Below are 15,641 nucleotides of genomic sequence, written 5' to 3' on the forward strand. Positions count from 1 at the left end.
TTCGGAATTATTTTGTAGGAGAAGTTTTTTTAAAAGCTAAACATACATAAATTTATTTGGAGGAAGAAATGAAGCTTAATATTCCCATTTAGGTGCTCATATTCTTTTGGTCAATGATCAACAATAGAATGTCAGTGTAAATCGGTTTGATCGGATTGGAATTAGCAGTTTTGAAAAAAATTCTGTTTTTTTCGGAATTGAAAAACTAGTTGCAAGTTTTTATCACCTTAAATATGAAATACATAATAATATTGGTATTTAAATGTAATTTTATGTGGGAAAAAAATAACCAGAATTTTAAGCATTATTTTCTGAACTTAAATGGGACTGGAAATCATAATCTCATGTATATTCCAATTCCGATCAAAATAAGTACGGAGAAATCGGAATTTCTAAATTCGGATTGTAAAATATTGTCCTAAATTCGGAAAATTTCAGATAAGAATTGACATAATCGGAAATTCCGTTTCAATTTCAATCCTCTGTTCAAAATAATACGGAGTAGGCATAATATATTCTCTTAATCAAAATGCTCTAATATTTTATTTTTTGTATTATAATTTTTCTTTTTGTTTTGGGAAACTCTGGTAAAACTGAGCCCAAAAGGTTTCTTCATTATTGGGAAAATTATAATTTTTACCCTTCAAGTTTGTAGTAATTTCATATTTGATCCCCATATTAAAAAAAAAAACACATTTGATTCCTCCTATTTCAATAATTTAACATTTTGGTCATTTTTGTCAATTTACCGTTACTCCTTCAGTATGAGCACACGCTTGACCCATTAGTACTTACGGAAAATTGACGAAAATGACTAAAGTGTTGAATTTTTGAAACACGAGGGACCAACTGTATTTTTTATAAACATAGGTGGCCAAATATGAAATCGGTGCAAATATCAGGGACCAAAACTGTATTTTGTCCCCTTCATAGATTTTTCATTTTCTCCTTAAATTTACGCACCAAGAGAATGTGTGTGACTCACAGAGAAACACACCAATCAAAAACCCACAAATCTCAAACACCAAAACTCGACTGAATCAAAACCGGTTTTTCTTCGCTGCTGCTGATACTGCTGTACAGAGTGAGTACCAAATAGCATCCCTTTTGCATGCAAATTACAAATTTCATTTGTTGTATATTTGAATTTTTGGAATTCAAAACAATGTCTTCCGGTTTTTGTTTTTCTCTCTCTAGGGGGGTAATTTTGATGTTGTTTGTTATCTTTGGGATTTTTGTGTACTAGTATGATTCTGCGTTTTGATTCTTCTGAACAATTATTAGGAGAATACCAATTCAATCGTTGCAGAAAATTGGGATATTTTGGAGTAATTAACATTTAATTATTTAATTTTGTTGAATTAGAAACTCGTCGGCGCTGTAATTTATTTTAGGGAACTGAGCTATCTGATTAGAATTGGATTCATAGTGTTGGAGATTCTCCTAGGGCTATACTCATTCTGTAGTAGTAATTCGATTAATGCGATTTTCGTCGGAAGTTTTGTTTACCACTTGAATCCGTTGTTACATTTGATTTACTGCAGTCGGAACGCAACAATTTTAAGTGATCGGGGTAGCAAAAAAGAAAGGCCTCGTAAAATGGTGCAAGTGGCGATAAACACGTTAGTAACTTCTAGATGCAGTGTTGTTTGTGAATCGAGCAATTTGTGGAGGAGAAATTTCGGAGTGGTGAGGGAACACCATGCAGTTCTCGGTGCCGGAAGATCGTGCCTTTGTTCTTCTGTCGAAAAAGACGCTTCCTTTGTGGGACCGTGTCACGTATCTCAACCTAGAAGTTTGAGAGTTCAAGCACGTTGGCTGTTTAACGGAAGTGATAAGGGATCGGAATTAGATGCTAGCTGCGAGCATAGTGAAAGTGCGAACGAAGATATTCTCATGTTTTTCTTCGAGCTGGACTTGGCTACTCGAGTTCAGGTTCGAGATAATAGTAATAGTTATAATAATAAAGAATAAAAGCTATTTTTCGACAAGTTTTACATGGCTGGAAAAAAAAACTCGTTGGTTGGCTTATCACAATGTATATGTTGCAGTATGCTTTGAATGTGGAGCAGTACGAAATTGCGCAGCAGTTGAGGAACAAGTTGACCGAGGTTTGAGTGACTATATTGGTATACATATAAGGTGCATCGATATCTATGCATACTTAATTTAATATATTTTATTTAAAGGTTGAATTGGAGGTTATCAAACTCCGAGAAAGCAGAAGAGGGCCTTCTTCCAAAGGTGAAGCTCAAGATATTGCTATAAGCATTTTACGTCTACGGTAAGTCTCCAATTTACTTCATCAATTTTTATTTTTTATTTTATATTTTTGGGGAGATGAATTTATATCAGAACTTAGTCGTTAAAGTTTCGACTTCTTTGTTCAGTGCAGACCTACAGAATGCAATCGAGAGTGAGAATTACGGTTCGGCTGCTGAGTTGCGCGATGAAATTGCAAGACTTGAAGCAAAGTCTTTCACTGCGTCGCTAAAAGCCCAAGCGTATGAAAACGCACAGTACGCTTTCCGTTTGGGCCAGAAATTGAAGCATAAGATATTTGGTAAATTCTCGTCTTTTCAAATATTAAATTGAAGTACATACTGGGATACCAGGATAAGTTAATATAATAATTACTGAATAATGTTACTCTTCTAACTGAGAATCTACTCCATGTTCGCTTTATATAAAAGCCTCATTTTTTGTGCAACAGGTTATCAAGCAGTTATTTGCGGCATGGATCCAGTCTGCTGTGAGTCAAAATCATGGATGGATGGTGCAAATATCGATAAATTAACTCGTGGTCCAGATCAACCCTTCTATCAGGTTTAAACAAATTCATCATAAATTCGCGATAGGCCCCTCCGTTTAAGTGATAATTAGCAGCATTAACGTTAATCGGTGAGAAAATTAAAGAAATCCCGTGCAGTTAGTTTTAATCTATTTGTTTTGCAGGTGTTAGTTAACATACAAGAAGATCCCAACCTTCTAGTAGCATACGGTGAGCATTTCTGTTAATTATGTTTATTCGTATTTTACGTAGAAAAATCACTTTCTCGTTGTTCATCTCGTTGAATGTGATTTGCAAATGGGATTTTCTTGCAGTTGCTGAGGAGAATTTACTGGAACCCGACAAACAAGAAACGGTTAGTCATATCATAATGGATTGAAAATACTACTACAGGATTCGTTGCCCTTGGTTTTTACTGCAATCCGTATGTGGTAATATTTGTGATTTTTAATAATTTCCAGGATAGGTTCGATCATCCTTACGCATCTTTCTTGTTTTTTGGAATGGATTCTGCTGGAGATTTCATCCCGATTAAACAGCTGCGGGAGAAATATAACCAGCCTCGACATGAACTACCATATGATCCACAAGACGAGGAAGATGGAAAAGATGCATAAATTATTGATGCCCGATCATTTCTTTTATCGGACTTCGACAATTTTTTATTTTTTTTTTGAGATTTTGCTTTATAAAGTTCGGTTTATGTATCTAAAGACGTGTAATAACTGTATCACTCTGTGGACATCGTATAGACGTAAGATTCGAGTTCGAGATATGCAGGATTAAAAAACATACATCCTCTGTAATTTCATCTGTAATTTGAGCAGTTTATTATCTTCTTTGGCAGCTGAATTTGTGTACATAAATATCTCAAATGACTTGACCTGGACCAGATTAAATACTTTTATCGAATTGCCTAAAAAAATTGAATTAATCAAACAGCAAATAAGGCCAATTAAAAAATAGGTAAATTACGGAAGGTAAGGTTAAATTATGGAAAAAAACCCTCATGTTTAAGTAATTACAATCATCCCCTCAACTATGAATTTTCTTACACGTTCACCCTTGCGGTGTCAAATTTAGTGGAATCTTCTAGATTATGTGAAATATTCTCCAATTTGTAGCCGTTTTATTCTATTCGAGCTCCTCATTTTGAATCAAGATGGTCATAAGATGTGTCTCTAGCTTGTAAATATGCACCAGAAAACTGCATTTTTGTACAAAGCGAATACAAATTATAGAACATTTCACGGAATCTAGAAGATTTTATTGAATTTGACTCTATAAGGGTTCAAGTGTAAGAAAATTTAGTTGAGGGGTGGTGGTAATTATTGAAACATGAGGGGTATTTTTTGTAATTTGACCTTGCCCCAAGGGCTGCCTGGAAAAAAAAGATTATTTTGAATTAATTAAACATCAAATAAGGCCATACTTCAAATAAAGTCGTAATTAAAAGAACCACCAACACAACCCATTCAAATCCCATTCTGGCGCCACCGCGGAGGCGGGTGATCGGAGACGCTCAAATTCGCACAACAGGTGACGAGATCCACCACCACAACTGAACCCATCTTCTCTTCTTCGTCTCCGTGTTGCCTCATTTCAAGATTCTACTTGCTTGTATAATACATTCTCAACAAAAACGGGCCGAATGAGTTTTGTTTACAGCTCGAAAACCCAGAGCAACAATGGCGTTATACATGCCCCTTTTCAAAGCTTGCACTACCTTAAGATCTCTTACCCAACTACACGCGCATTTGATTGTCGGTGGGCTCCAGAAGGACACTCTCCCAACAACCAAACTCATTGAGTCATATTCACAAATGGGTTCCGTGCAATCTTCGAGGCTAATCTTCGACACCTTTCCGAAACCAGACTCTTTCATGTGGGGTGTTCTGATCAAATGCCATGTCTGGAATGGCCTGTTCCGAGAAGCCATTTTTGTTTACCAAGACATGTTGGAGAGGGCTACGGAATTGAGCGAGTTTATTTTTCCTTCAGTTTTGAGGGCTTGTTCTGCGGTTAATGATCTGATGATGGGGGAAAAGGTCCACGCGAGGATTTTGAAATCCGGGTTCGAGTCCGATCCCGTAGTCGAGACCTCACTGCTGAGTTTGTACGGCGAAACGGGGTGTCTGTATAATGCTAGGAAGGTGTTCGATGCTATGTCAAAGAGAGATGTTGTGTCGTGGAGTTCAATATTATCCACTCATATCCATAATGGACAAGCAAATGAAGGACTGGGGATTTTCGGGGAAATGGTAAAAGAAGGCGTTGAAATCGATTCCGTGACAATGCTCGGTGTAGCCGAGGCCTGTGGTGAATTACGGTTCTATAGAGCTGGAAAATCATGTCATGGGTATGTATTAAGAAGAAATATTGGATTCGATCATGAATCTTTACTGAGTTCCCTGATTGCAATGTACGGAAAATTCGGTGATTTATGCAGTGCCGAAAAGCTGTTTCGTAATGGTGGTGTTTCTCTGAGTGTTTCTTCTTGGACGGCATTAATTTCTTGCTACAATCAAAATGGGTATTATTCAGAAGCATTAGGTACGTTTATCGAAATGCTAGCGTGTAAAGTGGAAAGCAATAGCGTTACCCTAATGAATGTTGTGTGTTCTTGTGCTCGATTGGGATTGCTAGTAGAAGGTAAGTCCGTTCATGGATATGTTATAAGAAATAATTTCGACCTCGATAAAGATTTCTTGAGGTCGTCTTTGATTGATTTGTACGCTAATTGTGGCCGTCTAATATACAGCCATCGCATCTTCGATAATACTCAAGACAAGCATATCGTATCGTGGAATATTCTTATATCAGGTTATGTTAGGGAAGATATGCCGGAGGAGGCAATATCACTTTTTCTTGAAATGTTGATAAACGGAATATTCCCGGATTCCTTTGCTCTGGCCAGTGCTCTATCTGCCTGTGGAATTATTGGACATTCCGAATTGGGATGCCAAATACATTGCCGTATCACCAAAACTCTCCCCCCAAACGAGTTTGTCCAAAATGCCCTCATCGACATGTATTCCAAATGTGGATATATAAATTCGGCAATCGGAATATTCCAAGATGCCCGTCAAGAAAGTGTGGTGACATGGAACTCTATGATGTGCGGGTTTTCTCAAAACGGGTACTCGAAGGAAGCACTCTCTCTTTTCGACGAAATGTACGCTAAAAATCTCGAAATGGATGAAGTGACATTCTTGAGTGCAATTCAAGCTTGCTCGAATCTAGGGTTTATGGATAAGGGAAAATGGATTCATCAGAAAGCGATCACTTTCGGTGTGAGAAGAGATATGTATATAGATACGGCTCTGACGAATATGTACGCACGATGTGGGGACCTTCGTACCGCTCGAAAAGTGTTCGATACTATGCCCGAAAGAAGTATTGTAACTTGGAGTTCAATGATAGGGGGGTATGCAATACACGGTTATATAGATGAATCCATCTCTCTTTTCGATAGAATGGTGGAATCAAGAATCGAACCGAATGACGTCACGTTTATGAATATTCTCTCGGCTTGCAGTCATGCTGGATATGTCGAAAAGGGGAAGTTTTACTTTAATTCGATGATTAGGGATTTCGGTATTATCCCTAACTACGAGCACTATTCGTGTTTGGTTGATTTGTTGAGTCGAGCGGGTGATTTGAATGGAGCATACGAAGTTATAAACTCGATGCCGTTTGGTGCGGATGCTAGCATTTGGGGTGCATTGGTAAATGGATGTAGAATTCATCAGAGAATGGACTTTCTTGATAGCATTAAGAAAGACATTTTAAATACGGATTCGGATGATTCGGGTTATTACACATTGTTGTCTAATGTGTACGCAGAAGGAGGTAAGTGGAATGAGTCGAAAATGGTGAAGTCAAAGATGAGAAGTTTGGCCGTGAAGAAGGTCCACGGCTATAGTATGATCGAGATTGAATCGGAGTCGTAGGTTTTAGATGCTACACCTGATGAAATATACAAATATACAAGATAGTTTCTCTACCTTTGCTTTACAAATGTGTGTAAAATATGTATGGATATCATATTTTCCATTCTGATTTCCGAATCCCATTATCCGGTTATTCCAATTTATTTTATTTTGAATTGGAACACATATGACCTCCGATTTCCGATCCAATTTCGATTTTTATCCGAAAAATACACTTACAGTACCAAATTATTATCTTTTATATTTTTAGGTTACTAAAAATTGGATTTTTTCGACTTCCGCCGATTTGGATTAAAAAAATTCCGATTTTAGAACAAGTTTTTTCATTCCAATTTTTTCATTCTGATTTTTAATTTTTTCCGGTTTTTTATTTAACGGAATTAGAATTAGTTTTTCATTTCCAAAAAAGTGCTAGCCCGATCCGATCCGTTCGATTTTCAGCCCTGCTTAAAGACTGTAATTTTATTAACCACATAAGTCAACATGACTACACCCAATCTTCTTCCTCAAACCCCTACTCTTCATCAAATCTCTGAAATGACCAACCTGCCCCCACCCCCCTCTACAAGCATTCAAATTAGACATAAGCATATAATGCCCTGGATCATCAGGACTAAGCTCAAGCATCTTTCTTACACCCAAATCCCCCAAATCAAATCTCGAATGCACGCCGCATCCATGAAGAAAATATCCAAACACAGCACAATTGGGTTCAATCGGCATATTCTCTATGAACTCCAAAGATTCCTCGAGCCTTCCAGAACGAGCCAACACTTCCACCATACACACGTAGTGCCTCATCGAAGGGGTATAATCATAATATTCGCACATTCTACCGAAATATCTCCAACCCTCATTTATCATCCCACTATAGCTACAAGCAGATAATATCGTCGTAAAAATTATATCGGTGGGCCCCATATTCTCCTTCACCATTTTATCGAAAAGTTCGATGCACTCGTTCGAGTCACCTTGCCTTCCGTAACCGCCAATCATTGCACTCCACTTCACTGCGTTCTTCTCCGCCATGTCATCGAAGACCGCTCAAGCATATTCTGCATCACCGCATTTGGCGTATAAGTTCAGAAGTGATGTTCCGATATATACACTAGTAGACGCAGAAAAACCTTCTTTTATAGAGTAAGCATGAAAAGAAGAGCCGATTCGAAAGTCTCCAAGAGAAGCACAAACGGATAGTAGAGCCACTATAGTGACTGGATCGGCCGGGACCCGATTTGACCTCATGCGGTTGAACAATCTAAGAGCGTCGTGAGAATATCCGTATTGAGAATAACCGTTTATAATCGAGTTCCACGAGACAACATCCTTATCTATGATGGACTCAAATAGACAAGCAGCATCTTCTATTCTACTACACTTGGCGAAACATGTCCACTAACGCGTTCGTTACATTGGCATCCTCTTGCCCTAGTTTTAAACCTAGGCCGTGAACTAACGAACCCATGTTGAGATTTTCAGACCGCGCACAAGCTGACAGTATACTTGCCAATGTAACTGAGTTAGGACAAACATCTTGCCATTTCTTGTCAATGAACAAGAGTAATGCTTCTTCGGCGAAGCCATTTTGTGCATACCCCACAATCATGGTTGTCCAAGAAACAAGATCGATAATGTGAAACTCATCAAGAATCGACCGGGCATCCTTAATAGCACCGCATTTGACATACATATCCAAAATTAAGGTAAACAAGTAGGGATTCATTACAATCCCGTTCTTGATCACAGTTCCGTGCACCCATTTGCCCTGGTGCAAAGCCCCTAATTTTGCACATGCTGTTATTATACTACCTAAAGTATAAGCATTTGCTTCGACAAGGCAATCCCTCATACGGTTGAACAATAGTAACCCTTCTTTCGCGCAATTTTTCTGCACATAACCGACAATCATTGAGGTTCAACAAACCATATTCCTCTCAGGAATTCTTTCAAACACCTTGCGAGCGGTATTGAGTTCTCCACACTTTGCATACATATCGACAAGCCCAGTCAGCACGAAGCTGACCGCACTCCCAATCCGATGTATGTAACAACGCAGCTTCCTCCCTTCACTTAAATCCCTCAACTCAGTGCACGCCTTCAACACGATCGAGAAAATCATATTATCAGGAACTAAAAATCTCCTCCTCATAAATTTATACAACGCAATAATGTCCTCGTAAAGATTATTCATGAGTACCACCTGATCATCACTTTACACGAACCGAAATCTGGGTGAGGAATTTCGTCGAACAGCAACCGCGCCTTGTTAACATGCCCGAATAAGCCATACATACCGACTAATTTAGTTTTCAGTAGAGGGTCATCGTTTCCGCCGCAAACAATCAGAAGGGCGGGCATCTTTTGGAGGGAAGAGATCGATCTGCAGAGATTCAAAAGGCAGAAAGAGGGGTTCTCTGAAATCGATTGGATCGAGCCGAATTCGGTGTTGTGGAACGGTGCAGAAGTAGAGATCGTGAATTGGGAGTAGGGTTTTGAAACCGTCGGACGATGGATTTTTCTGTGTAGCAGCGAAAATAATCTCATGGTGCTCGAATTTCATCTCTGGTTACAGGTTTCACTTCTTCTATTTTTCTGTTTGATGTATGAGGTTTAAATCTCCCGCCATGTTGTCGGTAGTTATAAACGGCGGTTGTTTGTTTGTGAGGGCAAAATTGGAAAACATGAGATAGATTTGTTTAATCTACGAAAATGCACCCATCAAATCCAAACCAGAAAATATAGATAGCATAGGCCCCAATAGAAAGCAGACACAATAAATAAAATAAGGCAAACTACGGCCAAACCCCTAAGATAATGTCAAATTACGAAAAATCTCATCTTGTTTGAGTAATTACAACTATCACATCAACTATGTATTTTCTTATGAAAAAACATATCCTTCAGTTGGTAAAATTGACACCGTAAGGGTGGACGTGTAAAACAATATATAGTTGAGGGGTGGTTGTAATTACCTAAACAGAAGGGGTTTTTTTGTAATTTGACTTTATCTTCGAAGACTGGCCGTAATTTGCCCTAAAATAGAAGGAAAAAAATGGCCGATAATACAAACAAACAACTCACGTTTGCGACTAACGTAGCCAGTTGTCAACACTTTATGTCCCACAAAAGTCGGGACGATGACACGATTCTGAGTTTTGAAAAAGTTGGTTCATCTTGTATACGACCGATCGAACGATAATCAACGGACCCATCGAATCCACACACACACAACGAAAACTCTATAAGGTGATATAAAACTTGTATACATCAAAAGCTCAAATCAAGTGAATTATTCCTAAACAATACATATAGGTAATAACCCCAAAGACATAAAAATTACAATTAAGCTAAAAATGACATTTACAAAGACAATTTTTAACCACGATACACCGTCAGTTGATAAAAAAAAGACCGGTAAAAATAACGAATTTCCTCTTTCATTATTAAGTCAACACGACAGCAGCAGCAGAAAGATTCCCGGAACCGCACCTCTGTCTCCGTGGCCGCCTAGTTGTCTTCCCCCACCCAGTCAAACTACTGTCCTCCAAACCACCGCCCTCAATAGCACAAACCGGTATCTCCACAACGGGTTCGACCACGGCTCGTTTCCTGCCCCGACCCGACCCTTTTCTCCTTGTCAGGCCCGAAACCCAGTGATGGCCCGTGGCTTGCATCAGCCCGCAAAACGTCTGAATATCCTCAGTCACCTCGTGCCTCGAGAGTGAAGCCAAACCTGGAAGAATATCCCTTTGGAAATCCCTCCTCTGCCTCCCTCTCCTCGACTGCCCCCTTCTTGATCTCGTCTGTAAAATATTATTACTATTATTATTTGCTCCTTCTTCGGTTTTCTCCACTTCGTGTACAAACGGTCTTGGCATGTAGTCCTCTTCTCTCGTTTCTTGCAGCTGCAATGTCATCGCCTCGAATTCATCCATCTCTTCGGAATATTCCTGCTGTGGACAGGACAAAACAGCATCTACGAACCAGAGGAAAGATTCTGCTGAAGAAACTTCCGGAAGATGGGCCTTCTGACAAGATGATGACATGGCGAGTATTGCTTCGGCTGCATTTTCAAGAACTTCGTCCCGTAATAATTCTTTTTCGTTTCCCAAGAACTGCGTGGATAAATCTGCTCCGACCGTTTCTTCTTTGGAGGGGGTGATGATGTCATCGTCATTCTCGATGAGAAAAGGAGCTTCCAAGTCAATATCCAAAACACGAGCGGTCTTGCTCTCGTACGAAGGTACCGAAGGATCTTCCGAGTCACTCACACAAGAGTTCAAATCAATGTAGTCTCTAACAGAGGGCTTCTCCACAGCTATCTGCTCGTCTGCCTCAAATAATTCCACATTTATATCGATTATTATATTCTTCCTTTCTTTATTGTGTGACTGCTCGTTTTTTAATGCACCTCCAAAAATTGGAAACCCGAGAATTTTCTTCACACTTTGAGTTTCTGCAGTCTCGTTTTTCGTTGCCACCTCACAATTGCTCGAATCCGACGTAACTTTTGGAGTGAACGGTTGATTAAGATCCGTAACTGTTCCTCGGCCGGGCTTACATTTAAGCCAAGGCAATGCAGAGAGATGGTCTTCGTGCTTACTCTTTGGAGCAACCTCGTTCAAGTTAATAATATCCACTGCATTCTTGGAATCGAACTTTGGAAGAAAACGTCCTAAACCATGGTTAGTCGAGCGGTCGGATGAAGCTACATTTTCAACCCTACTGCAGTTGACGTGTAGATCTTTCGATCCCGAGGCAGATCCGTGGTAAAATCCGTTCGGTGCCGTTAATTTACCTCCCAAAAAAACCGGATTCAATGCGGTTATCTTTTGACTACTCGTGGGCTTCGCCCACGATGAGATGGATTGAGCCCACGAAGTGGCAAAACGGGTCGAACTGGAAAACGGGTCTGGATCAGGTGGAGCCCGAGAAGCTACAAATGGATCTTCCCAAAAACGACCCGTCGGATGTATTCGAGTAGGAGAAGCTATAGGCAGTTTATCTCGTTGAAGACCGTGAGTTACTGAACTGAGGTTACTTCTACTATGGTTGAGAAAGTCAACAGAAGATGGAGCGCTCGTTTCTTCAATCCGAAAGGGTTCGTTTAGATCGGCCAGTCGAACGTGGTTCACCTGTCCACCAATGGACAACTTCCTAGGTTGAGATACTCTGTTTTTTTCAGGTGCTTTTTCGTCTTCTTCTGTGTCAATGTATTCATCGGCCGGAAGTTGAAGATCAAACAGTTTCTTCCTCGATTTCAGAGGTCTCGAATCGAACGGCTCGGATTCCTTCAAAGAAGAAGAACCGTTCTTGAACGGAAACTGATCGGGCTTGGTGATGTTGTACGCTTTCGTACAACTCATAGGAGAATTGACGTGCCATTTTCGAGCATCTTCTAATGGCAATTGAGATACTCTGAGGCTAGACGAAGAAGATGGCTCCATCGAAGCTCGAAACCCGTTCCGTTCTTTTCTTTTCACTTCTTCCATCATGTCCCGTTGTATTCTATAGAGGCGGTGGAGCTCGTAAACCTGGATGCCCGTAAAAAAAAAAAATTAATGAACTATTTTTTTTAAATCAACAAAAAAAGAAATGAAATGGAAATACCTGGTTCTTGAAAACGGCCTCGTGTTCGAGCATCTTCTGCTTCAATGCATCTTTGCCATGCACTGGATAATTATCGATATTTATAGGTTTCGGAACGAAAGGGCTGTAATATTGGCCGTTTGTCGTCGTTTTATCAAGGTAAGGTAACGGCCAACTGCTACTGCTGGAATCTTCGTTAAGATCCCTCATTAAGTAATTATCGGGAAGGTAGCTTTTGCAATGTACTTTTGTTCCCATCCCTGAACAAGATGTTACCAATCGTTGAATTTTCCTTCGTTTTTACATAACTTTTTTTATCGGCATTGTCATAAATAAAGCAACATATACAATATCAATAGTAAATCAAGAAGCATACGATCGAAGTCGGGCTTTAGACCATATTAATCTGGTAGTCGAACTAAAGATTACACGGAAAAAAAAAATTCTTTCCGAAGCTGGCAATCGAAAAATAGGCATTGATTTAAGTAAAAAATAGAAACAAGATCCTACATAGATGAATTGATCACACATCAAAATGAAACACCCTCCAATATCAGCAATTATATATTTATATACATAATTGCAATAAATAAATAAATAAATAAAATCCAATTATCCCAACAAACAATACACCAAGAACTCGAAATTCAAAAGCAGACACTAATTCACATAATTATGATTCAACTAATTAAATGATTAACCATGAGGTAATAATAGTCAAAACCATGTAAATCTCAAGAATTAGAAACTGATTTTTTTAAAAAAATAAAAACAATAATAATTGATAATTGATAAATTACCTCAGACCCACATCGGGAAACCGCTTCTTGTCGAAGAAGACGCTGATGGATTGAATTACGAAACAGTATCTCCAAATGATTAAGAACTGTGAAAATTCAGAGGTTAATTAATAATTAATATTATTAATAATTAATAATATTAATAATTAATAATTAATAATTAATAATCGTCGAATGAAACAAAGAGACAGTTAAATAACTCCATTGAGAAGGAAGCTTAGATCCTCAATCAAAACTCAACTGAGAGATTGGAGATTTCGATCTGCTGTGACTCTCTCTCTCTCTCTCTCTCTCTCTCTCTCTCTCTCTCTAGCAGGAAAAAGAATTAGCAAGTTTTAGAGAGAGAATGGGAGGAAGAAATGTTTTATTGCAACTGTATATAATTTAAGAAGTAGTAATTTTTTATTTTAGAGAGAGAGAGAGAGAGATCCCAGATAAGAAATCTTCACACACAAAAAACGACCTTCTAAGAACAGTGACAACAAATTTGTCAACATCCGGTCTCTTTTTATTCTCTGCTTTTTCTTCACCTTCTCTCTCTAACCTCCTTCCCTCACACACAAAATCTCTCTCTCTCTCTCTCTCTCTCCTCTCTCTCTCTCTCTCTCACATGATTTTCTTTTTAGATATACAGTATTAAAGAATTTCTGGACCTTTTAAGAAAAAAATGAAAGGAAATAGCCATTTAGAGTATGTTTGGTTAGTTCTTCAAAATGTGTTTGGAAAAGAAACAATTAAAATCATATTTAAATTCTAGGGTAAATTACGGTTATCTAAGAGGTACGATCAAATTACGAAAAATTTATTTGTTTTGGGTTAATTGCAATCAGCCCATCAACTATAAATCTTCTTGCACGTTCACCCTTATGGTGTTAAATAAACGTAATTTTCTAAATTACGTGGAATGTACTCTAGTTTGTACTCGATTTTGTACAGAAATGCAGTTTCTGATGTATCACAATCTGATATTTACTAGTCAACAGACACATCTTATGATCATCTTGTTTCAAAATATGGAGTTCAAATATAATAAAACGGTGCAAATCGGAGAATATTATGCATAATCTAGAAGATTTCACTAAATTTGACGCTACAAAATCGAGAGAATCTTTGTAATTACTCAATTATTAGGGATTTTTTCGTAATTTGACCTTAACTCGGGTGCTGTAATTTACCCTTAAATTCTATTACACAATATTTCATTTATATTCTCAAACAAAATTGAATTTTTAACTTCAATCAAAATCGAGATTAACACCCCAAAATTCTCTTCTTGATAAAAAAAAAATATATATTAAATAAATAAAATAAATAAACATTATCTTAATTTATTTGAATAAACAAATATGGCCCCAGATTCTCTCCACCTTCCTTCATTGCTTTTCGTGCAGATATTAATGAAAATTTAACACCGTAATATAAAACTGCCCACCCAATTTTAAATACATAAGCATAATCTACGACATTTATAATATATATAATTAATTAATTGTCATTAAGTATGAGAAGAATTGCATTAAACTATTGATGTATTCTAGTAATTACATGATACATTGCCCTAAAGAACAAACACAACCAACTTGCCATCTTTTCTAAGCTAGTTGTCAATCTTGAAAATTAGTATTTAATTAGCCATTAATTAATGTGATCTTAATTTTCCATTCTTAGTTAGCTTTTCTATTGGCTAATGTCATGGACCAGACAAGATGTGGGCCCCACTACTGTCACTATGGGTAGGGTTTGAGGATTTTTTTTTCTTTCTTTCTACTACTTTTTAAAACTTTTAAGGTTAATGGTTTTTTTAAAAGAATAATTACCGTTATATTTAGATTGTAATTAGAGTGGTTAATCGGGTCATGTGAGTCGAGTTTGGATTAACTCAAGCTCACATATCATCGGGGATTATTACGATAGGTTCAAGTTCATATACTATCGGCCTTCATTGCTATTGGCTCAAGCTCAGCTTGTGGATTTTTTCGGGTTTCGGGTTTATATCGGACTTATGTCAAACAATTACAGACTTTGCAATTTTACAATCGAACATGTTCAAGTAAAAAATAAATAAAAACATTCACCGGCGAAGAGAAAAATCTAAAATATTCTTGAAGAGTAAAATAAGATAAAAACAACTATGGTCGCAAAATAAAATAAAAATCATAGTATGTTCCTTAAAATAAAAGAAGTTTAATGGTGCAAGTGTTTAATCCTTAAATAATTAATATGAAAAAAAAATGCATCAGAGTTCAATATGAAAAAATATTTATTCTACATGTATTCCTAACTCTTTGTTTATATGTTGAGCCTAAAATAAGAAATACATTATTTATTTAATTAATTATTAATTTAAATAGTCGGGTCTTATTCGGGTTACACCATTGTAGGCTCAAATTCAGTCTATAAATGAATCGGGTTCAATAAAATGGCTCAAATTCAGCACAATTTACTAAAATTAGACTCGACTCAAAATAATCAGGTCAAGCAATCCAACTTCGGTCCTAATTGTAATTA

The 15,641-nt window shown here is 37.7% G+C and overlaps 4 protein-coding genes across 5 annotated transcripts; 2 read left to right on the forward strand and 2 right to left on the reverse strand.

Moving 5' to 3' along the window:
- Positions 1–932: 932 nt before the first annotated feature.
- On the forward strand, positions 933–3,716 carry LOC105967639 (uvrB/uvrC motif-containing protein). The gene is made up of 9 exons (XM_012992252.2): positions 933–1,084; positions 1,545–1,935; positions 2,052–2,111; positions 2,190–2,284; positions 2,391–2,563; positions 2,714–2,826; positions 2,956–3,001; positions 3,106–3,146; positions 3,253–3,716. The coding sequence occupies exons 2-9, from the start codon at positions 1,600–1,602 to the stop codon at positions 3,406–3,408; spliced, it is 1,020 nt and encodes a 339-aa protein (XP_012847706.2). The 5' UTR covers positions 933–1,084; positions 1,545–1,599; the 3' UTR covers positions 3,409–3,716.
- A 514-nt stretch (positions 3,717–4,230) lies between these two features.
- On the forward strand, positions 4,231–6,911 carry LOC105967710 (Tetratricopeptide repeat (TPR)-like superfamily protein). The gene has a single exon (XM_012992330.2). The coding sequence runs from the start codon at positions 4,480–4,482 to the stop codon at positions 6,742–6,744; it is 2,265 nt and encodes a 754-aa protein (XP_012847784.2). The 5' UTR covers positions 4,231–4,479; the 3' UTR covers positions 6,745–6,911.
- A 287-nt stretch (positions 6,912–7,198) lies between these two features.
- On the reverse strand, positions 7,199–9,392 carry LOC105967501 (Pentatricopeptide repeat (PPR) superfamily protein). The gene is given in 3 exon segments (XM_012992099.2): positions 7,199–8,130; positions 8,132–8,937; positions 8,940–9,392. Coding segments are annotated over 3 exon segments (2,076 nt in total). The 5' UTR covers positions 9,289–9,392; the 3' UTR covers positions 7,199–7,209.
- A 594-nt stretch (positions 9,393–9,986) lies between these two features.
- LOC105967623 (T-box transcription factor, putative (DUF863)) lies at positions 9,987–13,763 on the reverse strand. Of its 2 annotated transcripts, none has more exons than XM_012992231.2 (4): positions 13,375–13,763; positions 13,134–13,219; positions 12,355–12,593; positions 9,987–12,278 (listed from the first exon to the last, which is right to left on the reverse strand). In XM_012992231.2, exons 3-4 carry the CDS (start codon positions 12,589–12,591, stop codon positions 10,188–10,190), a joined length of 2,328 nt encoding a protein of 775 aa, XP_012847685.2. In that variant the 5' UTR covers positions 12,592–12,593; positions 13,134–13,219; positions 13,375–13,763; the 3' UTR covers positions 9,987–10,187. The 2 variants fall into 2 exon arrangements, with proteins under 2 accessions (XP_012847685.2, XP_088682385.1); XM_088826259.1 differs by having other exon boundaries at positions 13,334–13,674.
- Between the last annotated feature and the right edge of the window lie 1,878 nt (positions 13,764–15,641).

The sequence above is a fragment of the Erythranthe guttata genome, chromosome 12 (genome assembly GCF_056151865.1).
Source record: "Erythranthe guttata isolate IM_541 chromosome 12, IM_541, whole genome shotgun sequence".
NCBI lineage: Eukaryota > Viridiplantae > Streptophyta > Magnoliopsida > Lamiales > Phrymaceae > Erythranthe > Erythranthe guttata.

Bases quoted from the DNA above. Each gene is read 5' to 3' on its own strand.
- LOC105967623 (XM_012992231.2), bottom strand. From the start codon at position 12,591: ATGGGAACAAAAGTACATTGCAAAAGCTACCTTCCCGATAATTACTTA. The intron at 12,279-12,354 runs GTATTTCCATTT...ACGGGCATCCAG, and splicing joins AGGCCGTTTTCAAGAACCAG to GTTTACGAGCTCCACCGCCT.
- LOC105967639 (XM_012992252.2), top strand. From the start codon at position 1,600: ATGGTGCAAGTGGCGATAAACACGTTAGTAACTTCTAGATGCAGTGTT. The intron at 2,827-2,955 runs GTTTAAACAAAT...TTTGTTTTGCAG, and splicing joins CAGATCAACCCTTCTATCAG to GTGTTAGTTAACATACAAGA. The intron at 3,147-3,252 runs GTTAGTCATATC...AATAATTTCCAG, and splicing joins AACCCGACAAACAAGAAACG to GATAGGTTCGATCATCCTTA.
- LOC105967710 (XM_012992330.2), top strand. From the start codon at position 4,480: ATGGCGTTATACATGCCCCTTTTCAAAGCTTGCACTACCTTAAGATCT.